The 22846-nt window shown below is 36.2% G+C and overlaps 1 protein-coding gene across 2 annotated transcripts; it reads left to right on the top strand.

Moving 5' to 3' along the window:
• Nucleotides 1–3820: 3820 nt before the first annotated feature.
• LOC136036107 (mitochondrial fission process protein 1-like) lies at nucleotides 3821–21988 on the top strand. 2 transcript variants are annotated; one of them, XM_065718111.1, is made up of 3 exons: nucleotides 3821–3966; nucleotides 18814–18941; nucleotides 21517–21988. In XM_065718111.1, the coding sequence occupies exons 1-3, from the start codon at nucleotides 3897–3899 to the stop codon at nucleotides 21805–21807; spliced, it is 489 nt and encodes a 162-aa protein (XP_065574183.1). In that variant the 5' UTR covers nucleotides 3821–3896; the 3' UTR covers nucleotides 21808–21988. The 2 variants fall into 2 exon arrangements, with proteins under 2 accessions (XP_065574183.1, XP_065574184.1); XM_065718112.1 differs by lacking the exon at nucleotides 3821–3966 and adding an exon at nucleotides 12536–12656.
• Nucleotides 21989–22846: the final 858 nt, after the last annotated feature.

The raw sequence follows: 22846 nt of genomic DNA, 5'->3' as shown, positions 1-22846 counted from the left end.
CTACTCCTTTATACGGGGCACGAACCAATGCTCGATATTACATCTATTTGGCACTGTTCTGGATTAGCTGGAGAATGCACATTCAGTTGAAGGTTTCAACCCATCTCTACTATATTCTTTCTCGTGGTCGTTGTTTGCTATCGCCCACTCGTCAGAAGCTTCTAAAAAGAAAAAGAAAATAACGGATATATCAGCAATATCACACAGGTAACTGTGGGTCACATGCATATCTAATTTCACGTTAATGTATGTCTTACGACATACTTCTTAAAAATCATCTTGTATCGTTATTACCGTCGAGTGAAATGATAAAAAAAAACTTCAATTTTCAACCTGATCATTCTCTAATGACCAAATTTACACCCTTCCTTTGATAGGCTACTACCATTCCTCTGTGCAGGGGAAGAGCCCGTCCCTTTTTAATTTTTTTTAATATAAGTAATTTTGGTAAAACGGTATATTTTGAATATACCTCAGCTTCTTATCTTTTGATTTTTCACAAACAAAGATGTAAAGTAGATTAAATACACTTTCCCTAATTTGTAAAAGTAAAGATACCATTTTTCATTACAAATACCATGATTTTCGGATTTGCCTTAAAATTCGCCAAGCAGTCTGGTATTCCTTGTGTCATTTGTTTTGCGAACAAATATTTTGTTCCTTTTTAAACCCACGTGTCAACCTTAGGCACTCATGTTTGAGTTTGCGCAAATGGTGTCAAATTGCATGATCAGTGTCATCACACTTAGCAAAAGGTCGTCCGGAGGGTCTACCCTGTATCATCACCCCAACCCTGTAATCCAGGAATGGTCTTGTTAAAGAAAACCCTAATAATATCCGCCACGCGCCACTAGATAAGACCCTGGGCTTACAAAAATTGATCAAGGTTTGGCCGGAACAATATGAATACTATATCAACAGGTAGCTCAAATTTTGACCTAAACATACACCATATTGTGCGCTACTGATGTTTGAATTCGGTCTCAAAAGGGTTAATGTTTAGGTAAACACTAATAACCCTTTCTCTTTCATAAAAAGGTAATATTAATTCAACAACTCATCAATGGAACGAAACGATACAATAAAAGAAGTTGGTATAACGAAAGAGAGAGCGAACAGTCTTCTGTCACTTAATTATGGCTATAGCACCCATTTATACGGTTGGTGTGAACCATGCTAATTTAGATATGCAGACTTGTTCAAAAAATTATTTTTGAAGTATCCGTGTTTCCGGGAGAAATTTTTAAATACAGCAAAATCAGACGTATGTACAAAAAAATTAGCTTATAGTGATGATCTCGCAGAAAATGGCGGCGCTCACTGTTTTGCAAAAACTAAAACCAAAAAGAGTTTTAGACTGAATTAAATAAAAAACAAGTTTTTTTAACTGAAAGTAAGGAGCGACATTAAAACTTAAAATGAACAGAAATTACTTCGTATATGAAAGGGGCTGCTTCCTCATCAACGCCCCGCTCTTTACGCTAAAGTTTGACTCTTTCTCTCAACTCTTCTTTTTAAAACAGTAAAAAACTTTAGCGTAAAGAGCGTTGCGTTGAGGAGGGAACAGCTCCTTTCATATACGGAGTAATTTCTGTTCGTTTTAAGTTTTAATGTCACTCCTTACTTTCAGTTAAACAAACTTGTTTTTTTATTTAATTTCTGAGCGTTTTTGAACTAATACATGTTTTGATTTTGGCTCTCCATACATTAGTAATTAAAACGAAATTTGCATATTAATTTTTTTTTTTTTGCTAAATGGCTTTCTCATAGTTTTGATCGGACCATTTTGAGAAAAAAGAGCGGGGGAGTATGCCTAGTAACCCTCCAATTTTTTGGTTACTTAAAAAGCCAACTAGAACTTTTAATTTTACGAACGTTTTTATTAGTAAAAATATAATTAACTTACGAATTGACTTACATAACGAACTTCTAAATTCGTATATTTTTATTAGTATATGAGGGGGTTCGCCCCCTCGTCAATACTTAACTTTTTACACTAAAGCTTAAATTTTGTCCCAATTCCTTAAGAATGACCCCTGAATCACAAAGGCCGTAGAATAAATTGTTGGAATTAATAAAACTACTTTAGCTTAAAGAGCAAGGTATTAGGAGGAGGTGAACCCCCCATATGCGTAATAATTTCTTCATATTTCATATTTTTTTTCATTGCATTTTAAAAAAATGCTAAGAAAATCCCGCGCCCTTTCATGGAAATTCTCTTTCCCCATGACAAATTCTTCCATTGAAAGTTCACCTGCATAACCCCCTACCTTCAAACCCTCCCCCAACCAAAAAAAATCCCCCTAAAAGTGTCTGTACACTTCCCAATAACCATGACTATGTGTAAACACTGGTCAAAATTTGTAACTTGCAGCCCCTCCCACAGGAACTCTGGGGGAGTAAGTCGTCCCCAAAGACATAATTTTTCGGTTATTTGACTATGCTGAATAAAATGGCTATCTCAGAATTTTGATCCGGTGACTTTGGGGAAAAATGAGCGTGGAAGTGGGAGGGGGCCTAGACGCCCTCCAATTTTGTTGGTCACTTGAAAGGGCACTAGCAATTTTTATTTCCGCTAGAATGAGCCCTCTGGTGACATTCTAGGACCACTGGGTCGATATGATCACCCCTGGGGAAAAAAACAACAAATAAACACGCATCCGTGATCTGTCTTGTGGCAAAAAATACGAAATTCCACATTTTTGTAGATAGGAGATTGAAACTTCTACTGTAGAGTTTTCTGATACGCTAAATCTGATGGTGTGATTTTCGTTAATATTCTGTGACTTTTAAGGGGTGTTTCCCCCTATTTTCTAAAATAAGGCAAATTTTCTCAGGCTCGTGACTTTTGATTGGTAAGACTAAACTTGGTGAAACTTATATATTTAAAATCAGCATTAAAATGCAATTCTTTTGATGTAACTATTGGCATCAAAATTCCGTTTTTTAGAGTTTTGGTTGCTATTGAGGCGGGTCGCTCCTTACTACAGTTCTTTACCACGAACTGTTTGAAAGAAACTCAGAAAGTTGCGGATAATGGGAGACAAACAGAGAGAGGAGAGAAACCGATTAATTACTCCCCCTTAAATAAAAAAAATGCACAATTTTCGACTTGAGGGAAATACAACCGTCACTGGCAACTTTTTCTTCAAACTTGTCTCCTTTCCTCTCCTAGATTTTTTTTTGCAATTTTACCCTCCACATGACTGGAAAAGTTTTGTGATCAACCATGATACGTTGTTTGCGCACAAATGTTATTTGAAGGCATAGGCTATTTTGACAAATGCGAAGGAATAAAAGTGACGAAGAAAAAAACTTAAAAAAGGACCAAACAAAAACGAGGATGATTTTCGGCCAGTGAACTTTGCTCGATATTGTATTTTTGTTCCTCAATTTTCCTCTTCTTCTTTGTCCATTTATCATATAGGCTATATGCATTTTGGCATTTGATCCTATTAACTGCGCATACGCATTGGCCAAGTCATTATGAACACAAACAATAGGCAAGACAATAGGGAATATTTTTAAGACACAAACCCTTGGATATAGTGTCAAAATATTCGTTTGAGTTTTTAGCAAGTTTCACTGTCTTCGAAAATTTCCCATTATTTCATTATAGTTGCGTCCTCAGAAAAAAAAAAATATAAATACCGAAAAGAGGAACTGACTCGTTTCCTTTTATTTTATTTATCAGTCTTTGTTGAAATTGGTTGAAGTAAGGATTATGGGACTGTTTTAAAGAATCTTTAAATTTAGTTTTAAAGGTCGCATTTACTGTAAGTCTTTTTTATATTTATTTAAGAATAAAGCACAATAGCATTTTGTTTTTATTCATTTATTTTATATGTTTTTTTCCTTTTCCTCTGAGGCGTTGATGTCCCCTGAGTGTCTAACTCATGGTGTGTCTTCTCTGGGTTTTGACTGGGTTTTCATGGTCTTCTCTGGGGTTTGACTCCCATGTCTCAGGTATGTTCTCTTTTTAATCTTATATGTTATTAAGTTATTTGGTTGTTTTTTGGTTGTTGAACTTGGTTGAAGTAAGGATTATGGAACTGTTTAAAAAAAATTTTAAATCCATTTTTAAGGTTCATATTTACTGTAAGTCTTTTTTATTATTTATATATGTCTTTCTGAGGACGGCCCTTGGATAACAATTTTTTCTCCTAATTATTGGGAGGGGGGCAACTCATTTCTCATATTTTTTAATTTAAAAATAAAATTCATATGAGATTCAAAGACTGTGAGATATGATGTGAATTACCCTGTTCTGCTGATGGGACTTTTGTCAAAGCCAAAATTTATATTTTTGTGAGAATGAGCTTCACTCATTTGCTTGTTATGGGCGCTGTTTTCATGTTTTTACCAATTATGATTATCAATACGATTAGCGAAAATGATATTCTGAAAAAAAAAACCACCAGTATATACATGAATGTCTACAAATGTACATGACACTTCCTTGACATAAAATAAAAACTTCTTTTCAAACTTTGTGTCCTCGAAAAATTTATGCTGACAACCATTGCAACGCCGATAATAACTGCTTCTTCATTTTTTATTCTCTTCGTATTTAGACCTTCTATCCACGGACGTACGTAAGGGAGAGAACTTAGGGCCTTCCCTTCTCCTAAATCAACAACTTCCCGAGTTTTTAGACTAAACATGGGGAGATAGCCGTGGGAGCCCCGCCCTCCTCCCCAATCTTACGGTCTAATTGGCTTTTCTTCTCGTAATTTCGCCAAATTTGCCAATTCTACAGGATTTCATTGCCGCTCCCTCCCAAATACTTCTCCCTAACTGAATCCTAGCATACAATTATATTTGGAGGAATACAAGGTTTTCCTCCGAACACCAGTGTACACAAATTAGGAAGATCATGGATTATTTTCAGGAGAAATAACAAAAACTGCGATGCTTTTCTGATTGTCGGAAAATATTTACTTGTTCAATGAGTGGAAACAGTATTTCATTTTATAAATTCTGAAACATTTCTTTCTCAATTTTCCTTTTAAAGTTAGATTCAAAATGTTTTTGTTGACAGTTAAATATATCCCTTTTTCTGGAAATTTCGAGAGATTGCTTAATTTGAGCTTGTGTGTACTGATACTTCTTGCAATACTTACATCACAGGAGTAATCTACATTATTTTACGTAACACATGGACTTTTGACTAAAGAACGTTTCTATTGATTTCATAAATGACCCATAAATTAGATATGCCAATAGTAGGGGGCCATTAGAGCTATACCTACTCCTTGACATCATTCCTATAATTTTTGTAGAGTTCCTTATATTTACAATACTATTCCCTTCATTTTTACGTTTTTTTGTATGATCCGAGGATGTACAGAAAGGGAAGCATTGGGGTTGAGCCACCTTCAAAATCCCGAATTGATCTCAATGTCTGGGTAGATTTTAATCAATGTACCCCAAACTCTTTTTTATCATCCTTCTCTACGTAGCAGCCTTACATACCTCCCCTTATATATAAAAAAAATGATGTTTGCTCCTAGTCCAAACGTGTATTTTGATAAGCCGTAGCTTGTAACATTAGAAAATCCAATGGTCTTGAGCTCTTGGTGGCGTCCACTGTTGGAAGCTTTTTGGGAATGCACCAGACTGCACTATCCTCATTCTTACGACAGTGCGCGTAAGCCCCTCCTTTGCGAGGTGTTGGTGCAGGGGCGTTACACATATTCAATTAAATTAACTCATGTGTCTACGTTTACTGGCAAATATCCAAATCGTTGTATTTAATTTTTTCAAATTTCCTTTTAATGTTAGGAGATACTCACGCCAGTCTCTTATTTCATATTCTCACATGGCCTTTTCCGTCGTTTCTGCTTACATTTTTGTTTCTATCTCAACTAGTGCTTTGCTAGATGATCATACGGGAGAGTTAGATTTCCTTTCTTTAAGCTCAATAAATGGATAAACTTCAAATGTTGAAAAACTTCAGAACGAAAAAGCGATGCATACTACAATTCGTTTCTACACTACCAAAAGAAGAAGTGTACCACAAAGCGCATTCCAAATTATAATTTTTCATTAAAAATTCTCTAATATTGTGACAGCAATTACAGAATATCTCGAAGTGGCAAAAATCGGCAGCCTTAACATTTTAAAAATACATGATATATATCCTGCATAATTATGAATGCAGGGTGAATTCTTCAAGGCCACCTCTTATTTCTTAGAAATACAAAATTAATCACCTCTTGTATTTTCTATTTTTACTTGCTCCTTCTAGAAGTGCTAACCCTTTCGAATTTCAAAATAATGTCTTGTGTATTGCTAAAAAACTGGGTAAAAATATGTTTTTTTAAAGTAGTGGTACCCTTCCCCAAAGAAATTTTTGGGTTTCGCCCCTTCCGAGGGAGACCAACCATTGAGGCACTGATGATTCAGAAGCAAAACAATCTAGGGGTCATAAAGGATTGCACATCTGGATCAACTATTAGACATTCAACCTTTTTTTAGGATAAGTGGACACTTCATCTCATGCGTAAATTAGATGAACATTTGATATTCTAGGTAGGGTATTCGGCCGGATCGATCCAATTGGCTGAAGAGTAGCTTGATACTTTTCATAAGATACATGCCCCTTTGATGCATAGAGCACACTACAAAATTCAGTGACTTCAAGTTGGTCTGCACAACTTATAACCTCAAGGCGATATGCAACCTAATGCCACTCAAACCGTGGTCTATAAGCCTTTCGCAAAGGAAAATAATTGTGCCTTAAATTTAAAAAGGTTTTTTTTTTACTTTTTAGAGTAAGAGTTATAAGTATGACCATTTGTGTAACGTTTCAAAACTAATTTGTCTAAATTAAGAGTCTTTGCGTAAAAAGGTCTTATACAAATCCCGCTTTTTTCTGTATACGGTTTTCCAGGCATATCTCTTCTATCAACTAGGCTTTTCAATTTTTGTGTTTTTTTAACCGATTGACCACATGCTTAGTTTATCATATACCATCTTTCAAATTTCTTTTTTAGCTGGCAATTAGAATTAGTTAGATCTTGTACCATGCTGAGTTGAGCATCTTGTTAAGATCTTGTAATTTTTAGTATTTGTCACCTAATTTAGCAGTCGACAAAACACAACTTCGAGGGGGGTTACTCCCCCAGACAAATACCCTAAATGGATATTTTTAACAGGATCTACAAATGATAGCTTTTAGTATACTATTTATAGAATCGGAATACATCCTAGCCCTGTGCCCCTACAAACAATTTAAGAGTTTATGGTCAGGTTTGTAAGGAAGTCAATTTCTGATCATAATCGATTATGGTTGACTGACCGGGTCCTGGGTCAACCAAAGCAAAACTTAAAGAATTCCTTAGAGAAAACAGTATTTTAAGTCTTTACTTTAAGTTTATTTTAGCTCTTTGAATACATATTTTGGGTAGGGACTAAGAAATGAATGATAAAACCGAACAGATTAAATAAGATTTAAAAACAGAATGTATCTTATCTTGGGGGGAGCTACAGCCCCTTTAGCCCCATGTGGGTGCGTGCCTGCATCCTATACTTCGAAGTGACCTAGCATTAGTAAATAGAACTGTTTATTGGGAACAGTAGATATCTTCACAAGAATACTTTTGACAATAGGATTTCCTGTGCTTGGTCTCTTGTTATCTGAAGGGTATCATATATATTTAGAATCGATTGTCTGACCGTAGTAGTCGGTTTAATTCTTGTCCCTTTATAATGTTTGAAGTGTTGAATATTGAGAGGACTATTTTTCATTCTTATCGGGGTGAACTTTTACCCTTTTTAAGGAACAACCTCTCTTAATACCATTAACATGTTTTTTTTTGTTTGTTTTTTTTGTCAAGACGAATGCAGAACGCACTCTTTGGAAAATATGTTCATAGTAGCCATTCTGTTCTCATAGAGTTAACACAGAAAGTGGATTATATTAATGACAGAAACTAAGCATTAAAAGTTGACTTAATTTGAACTACATCTCAACGCTCGACTAAGGGGGTGATTTGCTAATGGCATCTGTGTTACCTGTTTATGGATATTTGCCAAGTGAAATACCAATTAATGTAATCAGAGGTGATTGCTGTTTCATTTCAAGGCACTGGTTGGTTATTGTTTATTCTGATTTTGTTTGAAAGCGGGCCCCTCTGGATTTTATTTCTTAGAAGAAAGGGGCCCTTGCGAGTAAGATTTCGTTCGATGTTTTTTTAGAGAAGATTTTACACAGTAGCAGGAATTTATTGCTAGTATTAAGGAATTTGATGATGACGGCTATTACGAAGGATTATTTCGATCAGAAGCATCAAGAGCTTGTGCAGTTGGTGGCTAGTCTGAAACAAGGAATTAGTGTTCTCCGCCAGGAAAATTCCCAACTACGTTAGGAAAATTGCGTTTTAAAATCAGAGTTATTAATATAAAAAGAATCGTGCCTACATTTTGAGCTTGCCTCTAAAAGTCAAACTTTTTCAGGAAAATTCCCAACTACGTTAGGAAAATTACGTTTTAAAATCAGAATTAATTAATATAAAAAGAATCGTGCCTACATTTTGAGCTTGCCTCTAAAAGTCAAAATGTTCAGGAAAATTCCCAACTACGTAAGGAAAATTGCGTTTTAAAATCAGAGTTAATTAATATAAAAAGAATCGTGCCTACATTTTGAGCTTGCCTCTAAAAGTCAAAATTTTTCAGGAAAATTCCCAACTACGTTAGGAAAATTGCGTTTTAAAATCACAGTTAATTAATATAAAAAGAATCGTGCCTACATTTTGAGCTTGCCTCTGAAAGTCAAAATCTTCTACTTCACGGGATTTGCGCTGTGTCTTGGCAAAGTGCAGAAACTGCTGCTCGTGAGCTTTTGACTCATATCGGGTTGGCAAATGGTCGCACTATTCCATTTGTTTGCTATCGCATTTGTGAAGTGCTATCGCTTGAACAGTAATAGACAGACAGGGGCTTCTACTAGGTCTTCTGCTAGGATAAGTTTGAGCCAATTGTAGTCACGTTGACAAGCATTACTGACAAAGATAGTATTATGCAGACCTGTAGAGATTTCGAAGGCTCTCGTAAAAGTATCAGCTACAATTTACCCCGAGACGCACTTCTGCTTCTTTGTTTGTGAAAGTGGCTGAAACCAGAGTTATTTCGGAAGGGATTAACATTTGGCTCGAACCTAAGAAAAATTCGAAAGCAAAAAAACTGGACGCGTGTAGAGGATACCTGTACAGATCCGTTTAAGATCTCAGTTGATCCGTTTAACGCGATCATCCTTTCAATCGAATGAAAGCTGATTCTTGTTGTTTAGATATTCCAAGATATAGGATGGAGAGGCTGAACAGGAAACAGATGGCAGGAGGTGGACCTGCCCTTTATATTGCTAATCGGCTTGCATTCAATATCCGAAGGGATTTGAGCAGAACTAAGGAAGGAATCTTTGAGTATTGAGATCAAGTCAGGGTGTAAGGATTGAGCTGTGGGTTTGGTTTACACGTCCCCTAGTGAATCTGTTCCTTCGTTTATGAAAACTGTGAAAGTGGTTTTGGACTCAGTCCAAAAGCATCCCTATGAATTAATCCTTATGGTCGATTTCAACCTCAACCTGCTGGATCAAAATTTTGCTTAATTATTGATTTTTTGTCGATGACAAAAAATAAGAGACGCATGCGTCTCTTGTTGATAATATTTTTCGTCACTAGATGTCTTAGATAATTCGGTGCTGGTTAGTGATATTTCTAATCATTTTCTCGCTATTTCCTGATATAAGAGTGCTGAGCAAGCGCAGCATATAGCTTTACCATCTAATCTCCCGTTTTTCCGTTTTGGTGATACTGTGCTGAGTCTACTTTATTCTCGTCTGACTGATCAGCCATGGGACAGTTTGGTTTCTGAATCGGATTTTTAACGCCTCTTTTGATTTTATGATTTAGCGAAAGAAAGTATCTTAGAAGTATGCCATTAGGGTCCGGCGCCCCATGCTTCGAAAAGGATAGCACCTCTGAATCCATGGATGACTCCATGTCTCCATAAAAGCTAGAAAAGCAAAAATTATTTGTAGAAGCTTTACTAGGCTTCATCATCTGTAGCTCATCATCAATGGTTCGAGGCCTATAGGAACATATTTAATTATCTGTGCCGGAAGGCTAAGTCTCAGTATTATTATAGGAAATTTTCTGAATGTGGAGAGGATGTTAGAAAGACATGGTATTTAATTAATTTGGTTCTTAGACCTACTCTCACTCTGTCTTCAGTTCCAACAACGCTGATAGTCGATGGTAAAACTTCGGAAAATCGAATAGTCGATGGCAAGTTCGCTTCCAGGATCCCTATTATTATTGGTGTTATGTTTTTTTTTATTATTTGAATAAATTGGATAATTGAAAAATTGAAAACCGTCCAAGGAGATGTAGATGTTCAGCTAGAGTTTACCTCTTATTTTTCTAATATAGGGAAGACAACTGCTACCTCTGCAAGCTCTGCAACTTCTCGTGGCGATTTCAGAGCCTATCTTGACCCAAAATATTTGAAGTCAATGGTCTTTGACTCTATTTCTGAGTTTGAGGTAGCTCGTATCGTAAATACTCTTAAAGGATCATCATCTTCAGGGCCTGACAAAATTCCTACAAGGGTTGTCCATGCCATTCTGCCAGCTATTCCGTCACCATTGGCTGAGCTTGTCAATCTGCCTTTCGAGGGAGGAATTTTCCCCGAAACTCTCAAGCAAGCTAAGGCTATAGTGCTGTATAAAGGCATTTCTCGGATTGATCTTTTTAATTATAGATCAATTTCTCTAATACCTGCTTTTAGAAAATTTTTGAAAAGGCTATGCTATCCAGGCTTCTTACTTTCCTGAATGTAAAAGAATTTTTGCATGATTTCCAGTTTGGATTCCAAGCGAGTCACTCTACAAAAGCATGCTTGGGCAGCTCTCTTGAATTTCATTCATTCGGTAATAGATTCTGGTAATATCCCGGCAGCTTTATTTTTGGATGATCGTAAAGCTTTTGATTCTTTAACCCATCGTATTCTTCTTTGAAAACTATCGTATATTATACAAGATTAAATACTTTCTCTTGGTTCGAATCATATCATTCTGGTAGGCTTATTTCAACTGATCCCTTTCCAGAGCCCTTCTGAAGTAGATTATGGCGTCCTTCATCTGTTCTTGGCCCCGTTTTATTTCTGATTTATATGAATGATCTGATTTTGGCAGTCAAAATCGCCAGGCCTCTAGCATGCTGCAATCTGTGTCATCTTGATATTCGCTCGTGTTCTAATACTAGTTCTTATGCAGATTTTCTCGTTGCTTTTGCAGATGAAACCACTCTTGAGACCCTTGGGAAGACGGAATGTGATATCAAGTCTGACCTTGTTGCAATATTTGAGAGAGTTATTTCATGGTTCGATGTGAAATATTTGGCCTTGAATTTTCACGTCACAATTTCTTTTTTTTTTTCTCGAATTGGTATAGCTTTCCCTCAGCTTACACACCTTCAGGTGTCACAAGGCTCCTTGTGTAGACTAGAGAATCGGGTGGTCCAGTTTACTTGGTATCCTACTTAATGAGAACCTTTCATTTTGAAACCATATAGCCATGATTAGGGTTAAGGTCTAACGGAATTTGGTTAATATTCGAAAAATCGGACACTATTCTATTCTAGCTTCTATCTATTCTAAGCTTCTTTTTTTTCTGCTTTATCTGGTCATATGTTTTGTATTGCCCCATTGTATGGATGTCTGCTTTTCCTTCTACACTGCGGTCACTTTCTGTAATGCATAATAAAGAACAATGTCTGGTTACGGACACCAACCATTCCTTACCAAAACCGCTTTTAAATTTACACTCTATTTACATTCTTTCTTGTGCTTCTTTTGTCTTTCATCAGCTTCATGGCAATCTTCCAAAATCTCTTCAAAAAACTCCTTTGTTTATTTCTGATTCAGCTCCATATCGCCTTCATTCTTCACATAATATCTGCATTCCTCCTACCCCTACTATCCGGTCAGATTTCAATCCCCTCATTGCTTGTCAACCGGTCTAAAATCCCCTGTCTTCTTCAGTACAGAGATGCCACTCGTTTAAGACTTCTAAAAGGATTCTTCAGGACCATTTAATTAAGAATAAAATAGAATAGCAGTTTGTTTTTATTCGGTTATTTTATATTTTTTTCCCTTTCCTCTGAGGAGTTGATGTCCCCTCAGTGTTTAACTCTTGGTGTATGGTTGTCTTCTCTGGGTTTCGACTCCCAGGCCTCAGGTATGTTCTCTTTTTAATCTTATATGTTTTGGTTTTTGTTACTTATATTGTATTTGTTTTTGTGTCTCTAGCCATTGAGCCTTTCGAGAGGGAATAAGAGCATTGTATTTCCAATCTGTATTTATTGGTGAATAAACTCTGCACTCTGAACTTAAATGTAGGCTACTAGGTAAAACAAAAATGTACAAGTATTTTGAAATTGACTTAAAATATTGGTTTCAACTAAGTGAAAGAGTTTTTTTTTCTGTTTTCTCGTGTTTGTAGTTGAAATAATATTTAAAGCATTTTGGAAGAAATTCTTTTTAACGCCATCTTATTATAAAACAACAGTGTAATCTAATCATCTAAAAGCTCTTAGAAATGGACATATCCGGTGAAGTTAATATCTATAGGGATACCTGGGTCCGCTATTTAGGTAATTTTTGTTAACATTGTGTTTTCAAAAACGCATGGGGTATTACGTAGTCATTCAAATGATATGTTATTTTTTAGTGATTGTAAAAATAGATGTCGTGCATGTATGATTTTCTAAAAGTACAAGTGCATTGGGAGTAATTTTAAAGTTGGTACCATTCCCTTGTAATTGTTCATGGGCAAAAATTTAATGGGAAGGAAGAAAAAGATCCAATGTATGGTATCCCTTATTTTTCCTCGTCTGCCATATAAGTAGATTTTTCTTATAATATGTTTCCCGTCTCCTTCCTTATTTAGAAATTTACTCCTATTTTACCCACCTTGTATTAATTTTGAATAAATACATGCTTTTATAAATGAAAGTAAAGAGTGGCATAGAATCTTGAAAGGGCCGTAAGTTATTCTGAATTGGAACCCCCCTCCCCCTGAACTGTACGGTAGACTTTTTCTTGGGGTTTTGCTGAAAACATTTTCGAGTGTAACAAAATAGTCAGTAGGTGCAAGTGTTAACTTACTGATGGCCTTTCATAACATTTGAACCAGAAAATTTATTGCTAAAAGCAAATAGGTGTCAATATGCCCTTCGATTTCTACTATCCTTGCGTTAGAGCATTCATTTTTGAATTGTTGGGAAAACAAGTCAAACTTAAGTGTAAAGAGCGGGAGGTTGAATGGACGTGTGTGTTTATTTGTGCAAACACTTATTTTGAAGTGTCAGGTACCTCTTCTTCCCATAAATGGAAACTGCTGGATTTCGTCCTAAAAACTGTTCAGCAATGCTCGTTATTTATTATATAAATCGTCTACAATAACGGTACTTCTTTAATGGACTGCATGCATTGTCTAGGTACGAGTTATGTATCACGTGCTAGTATAGTCTCTGAGACTGGAAGGGTATATAAAAACCCTTTCAATATGGTCAGAATTTTTGATCAATAACTTCTTAGCTTTGTGAGGGTCCAAATTTCTTTTTTTGCGTTTTGCAGATAGTAACTTTAGGGTTCTCATTTGACTTTCTTTGTATAATTTCCATCAAGATTGCACCCCATTTTGAGGTGTTTAGTCCTTTTTCTAGTATTTTGCGAATTTTCCCATTCTAACAGATTTGATGAACAAATTTAGAATAATAAATTTTGCATATTTAAAGTAAGCATTAATAGTCAACTTTTTTGATCCAAATATTCTAATCCAAAAATTATTTATTAGAGTTTTAGTTTCTATTGACAAGCGTCGGTTTTTAATTACATTTTGTTACCACGAACTTATTCACAAAGGGCTCTCTTAACTATGAGGGAGGCTGTGACTCTCCCTCCCTCAATCCCCGTTTTATAAAATGAACTTTAATGTTTGCACAACCAGGCCTTGACCATCCCTGAATTATGATCATCCTCGAAAAGACGACCCCTTTAAAATATTCCTATGAGGCAGGGGTCTGAAATATAAAAAAAAAACGGGTGATCATTTTAGGCTTTAAGAAAAGTTCTTCGAACAAATCTTTTTATAGAGGAGCTCGCAACTTCACCCTTCTTTGTATGTAAGCGTTTGAATGGAAACTTTTGTGTTACAACCAAAATTGTTTTGCAATAAGAGGGGAACTGTCACCACGAAGTTCCATACTACAGGCTTAGTCAAATATATTACTCAAGATTGAAGGGAGATTAGGAGGAATTCGCAATAAATCCCTCCCCTTAACCTGATATATCCCTCCCATTAACTCCTCCTATATTTATATGAATGCTCAATAAGCGTTGGAAGATGTGGACCTAAATTTGCACTGAAGCTTCAGGGTTCCCTTTCTTTATAAAAAGATCCACCTGTCCTCCCTTAGATGATGCACAAGTATCCACCAATGTAACTGAATTCTATCAATCTCAAATGAATAAACACAGTTAAATAAAGCTTAAATTTAATTGTTCCTATTAACCGTTTATTTTGTATAGCTGCATATAGATTTAGAAGCAAGTGTGCCTCCACGCGGCAATATTGACATTTGAAATAGGTAAGCTCAATATATAGTTTTTTTTAATAATTCTACGTCGATTGGCTATGCCAGGATTCTTTAAATGACAATTCTTTTGATGTATTCGATATCGTGAATGTCCGAAATCTGGTTAGTGTCGACATTCACCGGAGAATGTCCGAAATTCCTTTTTCTCTGCTTGGAATCAATTAGGTTCGCGAGTCAAGTTTTTCATTCGTCCACAATCAGAAATGCGTTCAAAACCTAACCTAACCCAACCTAATCTAACTTAGCCTGTCATCAGCAAACCTTGCATTAAACTGAAAAAGTTTACTGGCAGCAATGACTAAATCCAATGAGAAAAAAAGGTATTTCGGATATTCATTGGTGAAGGTCGACATTCACCAGTTCCATACATTCACAGTAACATATATACTCTTTTCAAAATTCCTTTTTTTCCTTAGTTCGGTTACTATTAGCACGATTCACTCCTTACTCATAACTCGCTGCCAAAAACTGTTGGAAATGGTATATGGTAACCCTAAAATGCACAAAAATAAGCCTATCAAAATTCCTTCTAAAGAAGCTTAAGAAAAAGAAAATTAGTATAAAAAAATCTCAACCGAGTAAATGCTTATTTGGTTAAATTTCCCTCTGTCTCACAAATATCCTGGCCGTCCTGGCCGAGTGGGTTAGTGCACTGGATTCGATATCCCTTGTCTGAGAGGACGCGGGTTCGAATCCCAGTGTACCCAATTCTTCAGTTTGGGACGGGGGTCAGTGGCGTGACTCTGTAAGCTTAGCCAGAGTCGACCCAGCTCTAAATGGGTACCTGGAGAAATCTGGGGAAGGTAAACAGGAAGGGTGTGCGAAAGCACAGGTTGGCTGGCCCCCAGCCCCCCATTGCACTTCCTGGCTGAAAGGCCAAGAAACGGAGATCAGCACTGCCGGTACGGACTGTAAAGTCTAATGCCGTATCCTTTACCTTTTTTTTTTACCTGTCTCACAAAAGAAATCCAAAGATTTTTGTGGTTTTTACATTTTTTATTTATTTGGCCCGTTTACGGTGGCTTTTCAAGCTTTTAGCCTTCTCCTCCGCCCCCCCCCCCGATTGTCACAAAATTCCCTTTTTATGGGATGCGACATATTTTTGACACTGGAAGTGTGAACACATCGAGAAATGGAAGTTGGAGCAATAAAGATGCACAATTCAAAACCTAAAATTGATTACTGCAAATTATACAATAAAATGAACACTTTAAAACTTGTTATAGGTTTGAAAAAGGGTTCTCTAGAAGGATAAATTAAAAGTTAAAACACCTACGCATATGTCGGACGTCCAAATCAATACAAATTAAATTCTGAAAAAACGACAAATTTCCGTCATTGAATTACGAAGATAAAAAAGAAAACAAGAGCCAAGAGCTCATATGGAACTTGTGACGAGGTTGGAAGAGCCAAGAGCTCATATGGCATGAGCTCTAGCAAAATTCTAAGAATCAATAGATTAATTTAAAAGGAAAATCAGAGGCTTAATGCCCCGTCAGGATTTAAAATAAGAGCTCTGTGTCACGATGTCCTTCTAAATATCAAAATTCATTAAGATCCGATCACCCACTCGTAAGTTAAAAATACCTCATTTTTTCTAATTTTTCCTCTCCCTTCAGCCCCCCAGATGGTTGAATCGGGGAAAATGACTTTATCCAGTCAATTTGTGTAGGTCCCTGACACGCCTACCAATTTTCATCGTTGTAGCACGTCCAGAAGCACCTAAATCGCCAAAGCACTGGACCCACCCCCTAATTCCCTCAAAGAGAGCGGATTCAGTCTGGTTACGTCAATCACGTATCTATGACATTTGCTTATTCTACCCACCAAGTTTCATCCCGATCTCTCTACTCTAAGCGTTTTCCAAGATTTCCCGTTTCCCCCTCCATCTCCCCCAATATCACCGGATATGGTTGGGATTTAAAATATAAGCTCTGAGCCCCCCAGATGGTTTAATCGGAGAAACGACTGATATTAGGTCAATTTATGCAGGTCCCTGACACGCCTACCAATTTTCATCGTCCTAGCACGTCCAGAAGCACTGAACTCGCCAAAGCACTGGAAATCCCCCCCCCCAATTCCCCCAAAGAGAGCGGATCCGTTCCAATCATGTCAATCACATATCTAAAACTTGTGCTTATTCTTCTCATCAAGTTTCATCCCGATCTCTCCACTCCAAGCGTTTTCCAAGATTTCCGGTTGCCAAGATTTCTGTTCTCCCCCTCCAACTCCCCATGTCCCCGGATTTGATTCGAGTTGAAAATGGATTATCTGAGACATAAGATCATTCTATTTATCAAGTTTCATTAAGATGCGATCACCCATTTGTAAGATGAACATACCTCAATTTTCACGTTTTCCAAGATTTCCGGTTTCCCCCTCCAACCCCCCCCCCCACTGTCACCGGATCTGGTCAGGATTTATAATAAGAGCGATGAAGCACAAGATCCTTCTAAATATCAAATTTCTTTAAGATTTAATCACCTGTTCGTAAGTTACAAATACCTCCTTTTTTAATTTTTCCGAATTAACCCCCCCCCCCCCCTCACCAACTGCCCCAAAGAGCGCAGATCTGGTACAGTTATGTCAGTCACGCATCTTGGACTTGTGCTTATTCTTCCCAATAAGTTTAATCCTGATGTCTCCAGTCTAAGCGTTTTCCAAGATTTCCGGTTCCCCCCTCACCCTCCCCCCCAATTACACTGGATCCGGTCGGGATTTAAAATAAGACATCTGAGTTACGAGCTCCTTCTAAAAATTAAATTTCATTAAGATCCAATCACTCCTTCGTAAGTTAAAAATACCTAGTTTTTCTGATTTTTCAGAACAAACCCCCCCTCCAACTCCCCCAAAGAGAGCAAATCCGTTCAGATTATGTCAATCACGTATCTAGGATGTTTGTTTATTTTCCCACCAAGTTTCATCCCGATCCATCCACTCAAAGTGTTTTCCAAGATTTTAGGTTTCCCCCTCCAACTCCCCCCAATGTCATCGGATCCAGTCGGGATTTGAAGTAAGAGCTCTGAGATATGATATCCTTCTAAATATCAAATTTCATTAAGATCCGATCACCCATTTCGTAAGTTAAAAATACCTCATTTTTTCTAATTTTTCCGAATTAACCGTCTCCCCACTCCCCCCAGATGATCAAATCGGGGAAAAGACTTTTTATAATTTAATCTGGTCTGGTCCCTGATATGCCTGCCAAATTTCATCGTCCTAGCTTATCTGGAAGTGCCTAAACTAGCAAAACCGGGACAGACAGACCGACAAACCGACAGAATTTGCGATCGCTATATGTTACTTGGTAAATACCAAGTGCCATAAAAAGAAAAAAAAACTTTCCTTTTGATAAAAAAAACATTTATGCAGATACTCCTATTTTTTTCTTAATCAGAGTAAATAAATATTTGACCTATAACGGTATTTTAGACATCAGCAATTGACAGGTCAAGCTCAGTGTTATACTTCAAGCTCAAACAAATGGGAAACAATCGTCATTCGTTTTGCATTTGTAACGTTATTTAAAAGGCAAGTTAGATGTCCTATCCACGATGTACATGCTCGATATATTTTTTATTTATTTCAGCAGTATGCTTAGTATTTCCAGGGGCTGATCCGTGGGGCCGAGGGGACCTCTCCCCCCAAGATTTTTTCTGGAGCCCTCATTCCTTGTTTTTTTCTGTTTTTCACTCTTTTGTTAAAACAAATTTGTCAATTTGGTCAATTATTGGCGCCCTTGTCAGATTAACCCCCCCCCAAGTTTCTGCTTATTGGTGACCTTGTCACATTGCCCTCCCCCCAAGATTTTGCTCTTGATCCGCCTCTCGGCCTTTTTCAATATATGAATAGTGGACGCACACATCTTTTTATTTTCTTCGGGTAAAGGGAGGGGACAAGAGTAAGTATTTCTTAAAGGGGCTATGGACCCTATTAAATTGCCTGAAAATTGCAGTAATTACAGTAAAGCCGCTTGAAATTGATCATGACATGTTTTAGCTCTTAACAATTCTAATTTTTATATGTCTTTCCAAATTTCCTTCTATAACTAATGTGAAATGTTGCCATTTTCAGTCTAAACATATTTTCTCTCATATCTATCGTCTTCTATAATTCTATTTTATTTTAACTTTGTTGAAATGTTTTCTAGGCTATGCCAATGAATTTGGAGAAGCTTTTCGATCCCATGTGCCGCTATCTATTGTCAAATTAAGCTACGGAATTTCGTCAGCATATGTCTTAGCAGATGCTTGCAACACTGGTTTACGAGTCTACAAGGTGAGCGGTCTAGAGTGGTGACGTTTACCCTCATCCTTTTCTTATGTGGAGGAAGTTTGCATAATTTTAGTAAATCTGGAAAAGAAAGTTCATCTAGGGACCAGTTGGCCGACATTACCCGACCCCATGGTTTCCAGGTTGAAAAAAAAAACTATCCAATAAGAAATTGGATTAAATCATGAAATCGGTATAAGTGTATAAATAAAGGAATCAGGAATTGAAGAGGAGATTACCAACTGTAACTGAACAATTACTTCGCAGAAAGTGGCCTATCTAACGCACAAAACACATACACAAGACAAAAATCGAGCCAGTAGTAAAACCAATATGCAATTTTTCGTAAAACAGATCCTGGATAAGTTAAAACATTTATTCTCTGTAGAAATTTAAATTGCGTGTTCTTAGAATTTCTTACGTAAAAGAGCTCAGCATATGCGTTTGGAAATCTTAGAAAGCGGTTAAATTTAGAATTGTGTACATGGTCTTAAGTCTGGAAAAATTAGGCACAGTTTTAGAAACATAATAAGATAACAAACTGAATTGGGTTTGGATGGATTATGCCTTGACTAGCGTGAAAAACGGATGTCAAGAAACTCAAGCATAAGGCAGTGAGGATTTTAATGAAGCCATCTATCACATCTAAGTACTATTCGTTCTATAGGGCTTGACTACATTATTCAGCTATCGTTGAAAATTTTAAATACAGAAAGAAAAAATTCTATTAAACAAAGATATCGCAAAATGAATTAAAGCTCCAGAAATAAAGATGATATATCACTAAAGTTTATGTGATATAAATATTACTAGACATCGTCACAAGGAAAAATATGAATAAAAAGAGAAAAAAAAATACTTAAAGGAACAACCATGTTGCTACATATGTCTTTCGAATCGAACCTGTCATAAACCAGTGCATTTGCCATTAAATAAGCCTGTCAGAAGCCATTCTGACCTTTTAGATGCTTAGTGTTTATTGACACGTTGGTTCTTTGGCAAGAATTAGCTTTGTTTGGCTTGCGATTCAGGGCTACATGAGCATTGACAAATTATTACCAATCGTTCAATGGCAAGAATTTGCGGCTATTTTGGTATCAACCCTCACGTTTAGACAATATCCTTCTGACCGTATAAGGTTATGCCATTTTGTGCGTAAACCGATGAGTTTTTACTTTGAAAAACACTAACAGCTTACTGTAGCTTACTTTGAAGATGTAGTTCTTTTTAGTAATGACTTTTAGTGAACAAAAAGCATTGTCAAATCCAATCATTTAACTAGTTTTGCGCATTTAATTTAACAGTTCTAAGTGGAAATAGCGGTGAAAGTGGGGCACTGACCTAAAGACTTATTAATTACCAAAAACAAGTCTATAAAAATTTTGTTTCTTAGATGCGAATAGCCTTAAGATTGAACCAAGGGGCAAAAATGTTTTTACTGTGTTTTTTCTGATGCTGTAAAAAAAAAACAGAATAAATGAATGGAATAATACTTATTCAAAACTTCAAGAACAATTTTTTGATTTTTCGTTGGAGAAGTCCTAAAATCTGTACGACAAATATAGACTCCACCGTCCTTCGGAGCAACATTGGCAATAAGTAGGCCTGCAGGCTCCATCGATGTCAAAAAGTAGGCCCGTGGACCAAAAGCTTTGTCGCTTGGCCACTTTATAGCATCTCTACCTAATCTCTACCTAGAACTTTTTACTTTGAGCTTCTAACAGGTTCTATCAATGGAAAATGCATTAGTTTTTGACGATTTTGATTCAAAAGATTGGTCATATAGACATACACAGAAAAACTGTTGTCCCTTTAAGTATTTTGTTTCTCTTCTCATTTATATTTTTCCTTGTGTTGATGTCTTGTGATATTTTTACATTTTCTCTTCTTGCTAGTTATATTTATTTTGAAATTCTTGTCTTTGAATGCACTTCTCGGGTTCCGATGGTAAAATTTGAAATTCCTTCAAATGAAGACTCAAAATCCAGACAAGCCTCTCCGAAAACATACAAAATGGATTCGATAGTTTCAAAAAATGCTGTCACATATTTTTTCCTTGTGTTGATTTGATTTTCTTTTTTTGTAGTTTATTTGGTAAGCTAGGGACTTTGTGTAATTTTCCAGCTGTTTTTTCCTGAAGTAGTGTCAACTAGGTTCTTGTATGTAAAATGTCGGTTTTCAGGCCAAATATTGCATATTTTTCGCAGATTTTCTGAAGTCCTTTAGTATAATCTCTTTATCTAATAAGAGCGTCCCTCTGTGAGTAGGAATAGTTGCGAACAGACAGGTATTAGAAAGGAGTGGTGAGGCATAAGCGGATTTGCATAGCTTTGGAAGTAATTTTTCGGATTTTCGTCTGAGTGAGGTCCTTCTTACTAATCCTGAAAGAAATGAAATTCATAACCCCCTCCCCCAAGAAAATATGGCTGCTTAGAATATTGAAAAACAGGATTATAATTTGTTTAATATTCATCACTCGGGTGTAGCGATTTGTCAGACTTATCTTTGTAGGAGAGTCTCGACTATTCTGTAGAGCTTATTTCATTTATAAATATATTTGATTAACCCCTCTCTTTTTTAGAAAACACCCCCAGCAGAAGCAATTCGAAGATCAGGCATGGCCGGTTGTGATGTTTTAGTTTGGCAAGCTTTTGCGTCAGTTATAATCCCTGGTATTACAATAAACAGAATTGTTGCTGGAAGTACTTTTGTCCTCCAAAAAAGTATTAAAATCCCAATCAACAAAATAAAGTGGATAAGCACAATAGCTGGCTTACTATCAATACCAATCATAATAAAACCAATTGATCATTTTGTAGACTTGACGATGGATAACAGTATTAGAAAATTCTATAAGATTAGTGATAATTGATTCAGTTTAAAGCTTTACGTTCTTTAAAGGGTGTTTTATAGAGTGATGGGCTGTATTAATTTAGAGAGAAAGTAATCTTATAGATTATTCGCTAGTAACAATATGAGTAGTTTCTTATATTTTCACATATCGTTAGCAATAAGCTATATATATATATATATATATATATATATATATATATATATATATATATATATATATATATATATATATATATATATATATATATATATATATTCAAGTACCAAAAGGATTATATTTATCCTTGTCGTGATTGGTCAATGAAAAATCCTTGGAATAGTTAAATTTGGTCATGGATAGCAGCTGAGTAACCCGAGGGGAAGTATTACAAATGAACCTAGAGCTTCACTAGTGCCCTGGGAAGGTTCCTGAAGTCATCTTTTCATGCCTGCCTCGTCCAAGAATCTCTAAGTAGTGATGGACTTGGATAATTTATGTTTTATAAATTAAAGCTTTCAAAACATACATCTCTAGCTCAAATTAGCCCCCCAAAATTTTGGGGGCCCATTGGGGCTTTAGAAAAATCCTTGGAAATCCAAGGGAAAGACAATATATCTTCTTATAAGGATGGATAAGCATTATACAAGAAGTGCAATATCTTAATATTGGCAATGAAATCGAAGCTATTCAATGTTCAATTATAATTTTTTCATTTACTGTGTTTAAAAGACGAGGATATGGATATAAGCTTATCGGTATTACTTTTCTAAGCCGTTTCTTTGTGAACGGGAGCAATCAAAATTAATCCTCGAAAAATTAGGAATTCCATCCAATTCTAGTAAAATATAGCTTATTTAAAATTTCTTTGTAAGATTGGATCAGCAATGTTTGATCTGGATAAGTAATGCCTTTAATTAGGAATAGAAGCCAGAATCTTTTACTTGTCATCTTTAAAAGCATAGATGGTGTGCATGTGTAACCTATGATTGGACATTAGGGTGATTTCGCGTAGAATTCCGGATGATAGATCAGTTCTCAAAGGCTCATCGTATTTTCTTTAATTCTAAGAAAAATTAAT

Source organism: Artemia franciscana, chromosome 15 (assembly GCF_032884065.1).
Source record: "Artemia franciscana chromosome 15, ASM3288406v1, whole genome shotgun sequence".
In the NCBI taxonomy this organism is placed as follows: domain Eukaryota; kingdom Metazoa; phylum Arthropoda; class Branchiopoda; order Anostraca; family Artemiidae; genus Artemia; species Artemia franciscana.
This window is presented reverse-complemented; position numbering and strand designations above follow the sequence as displayed.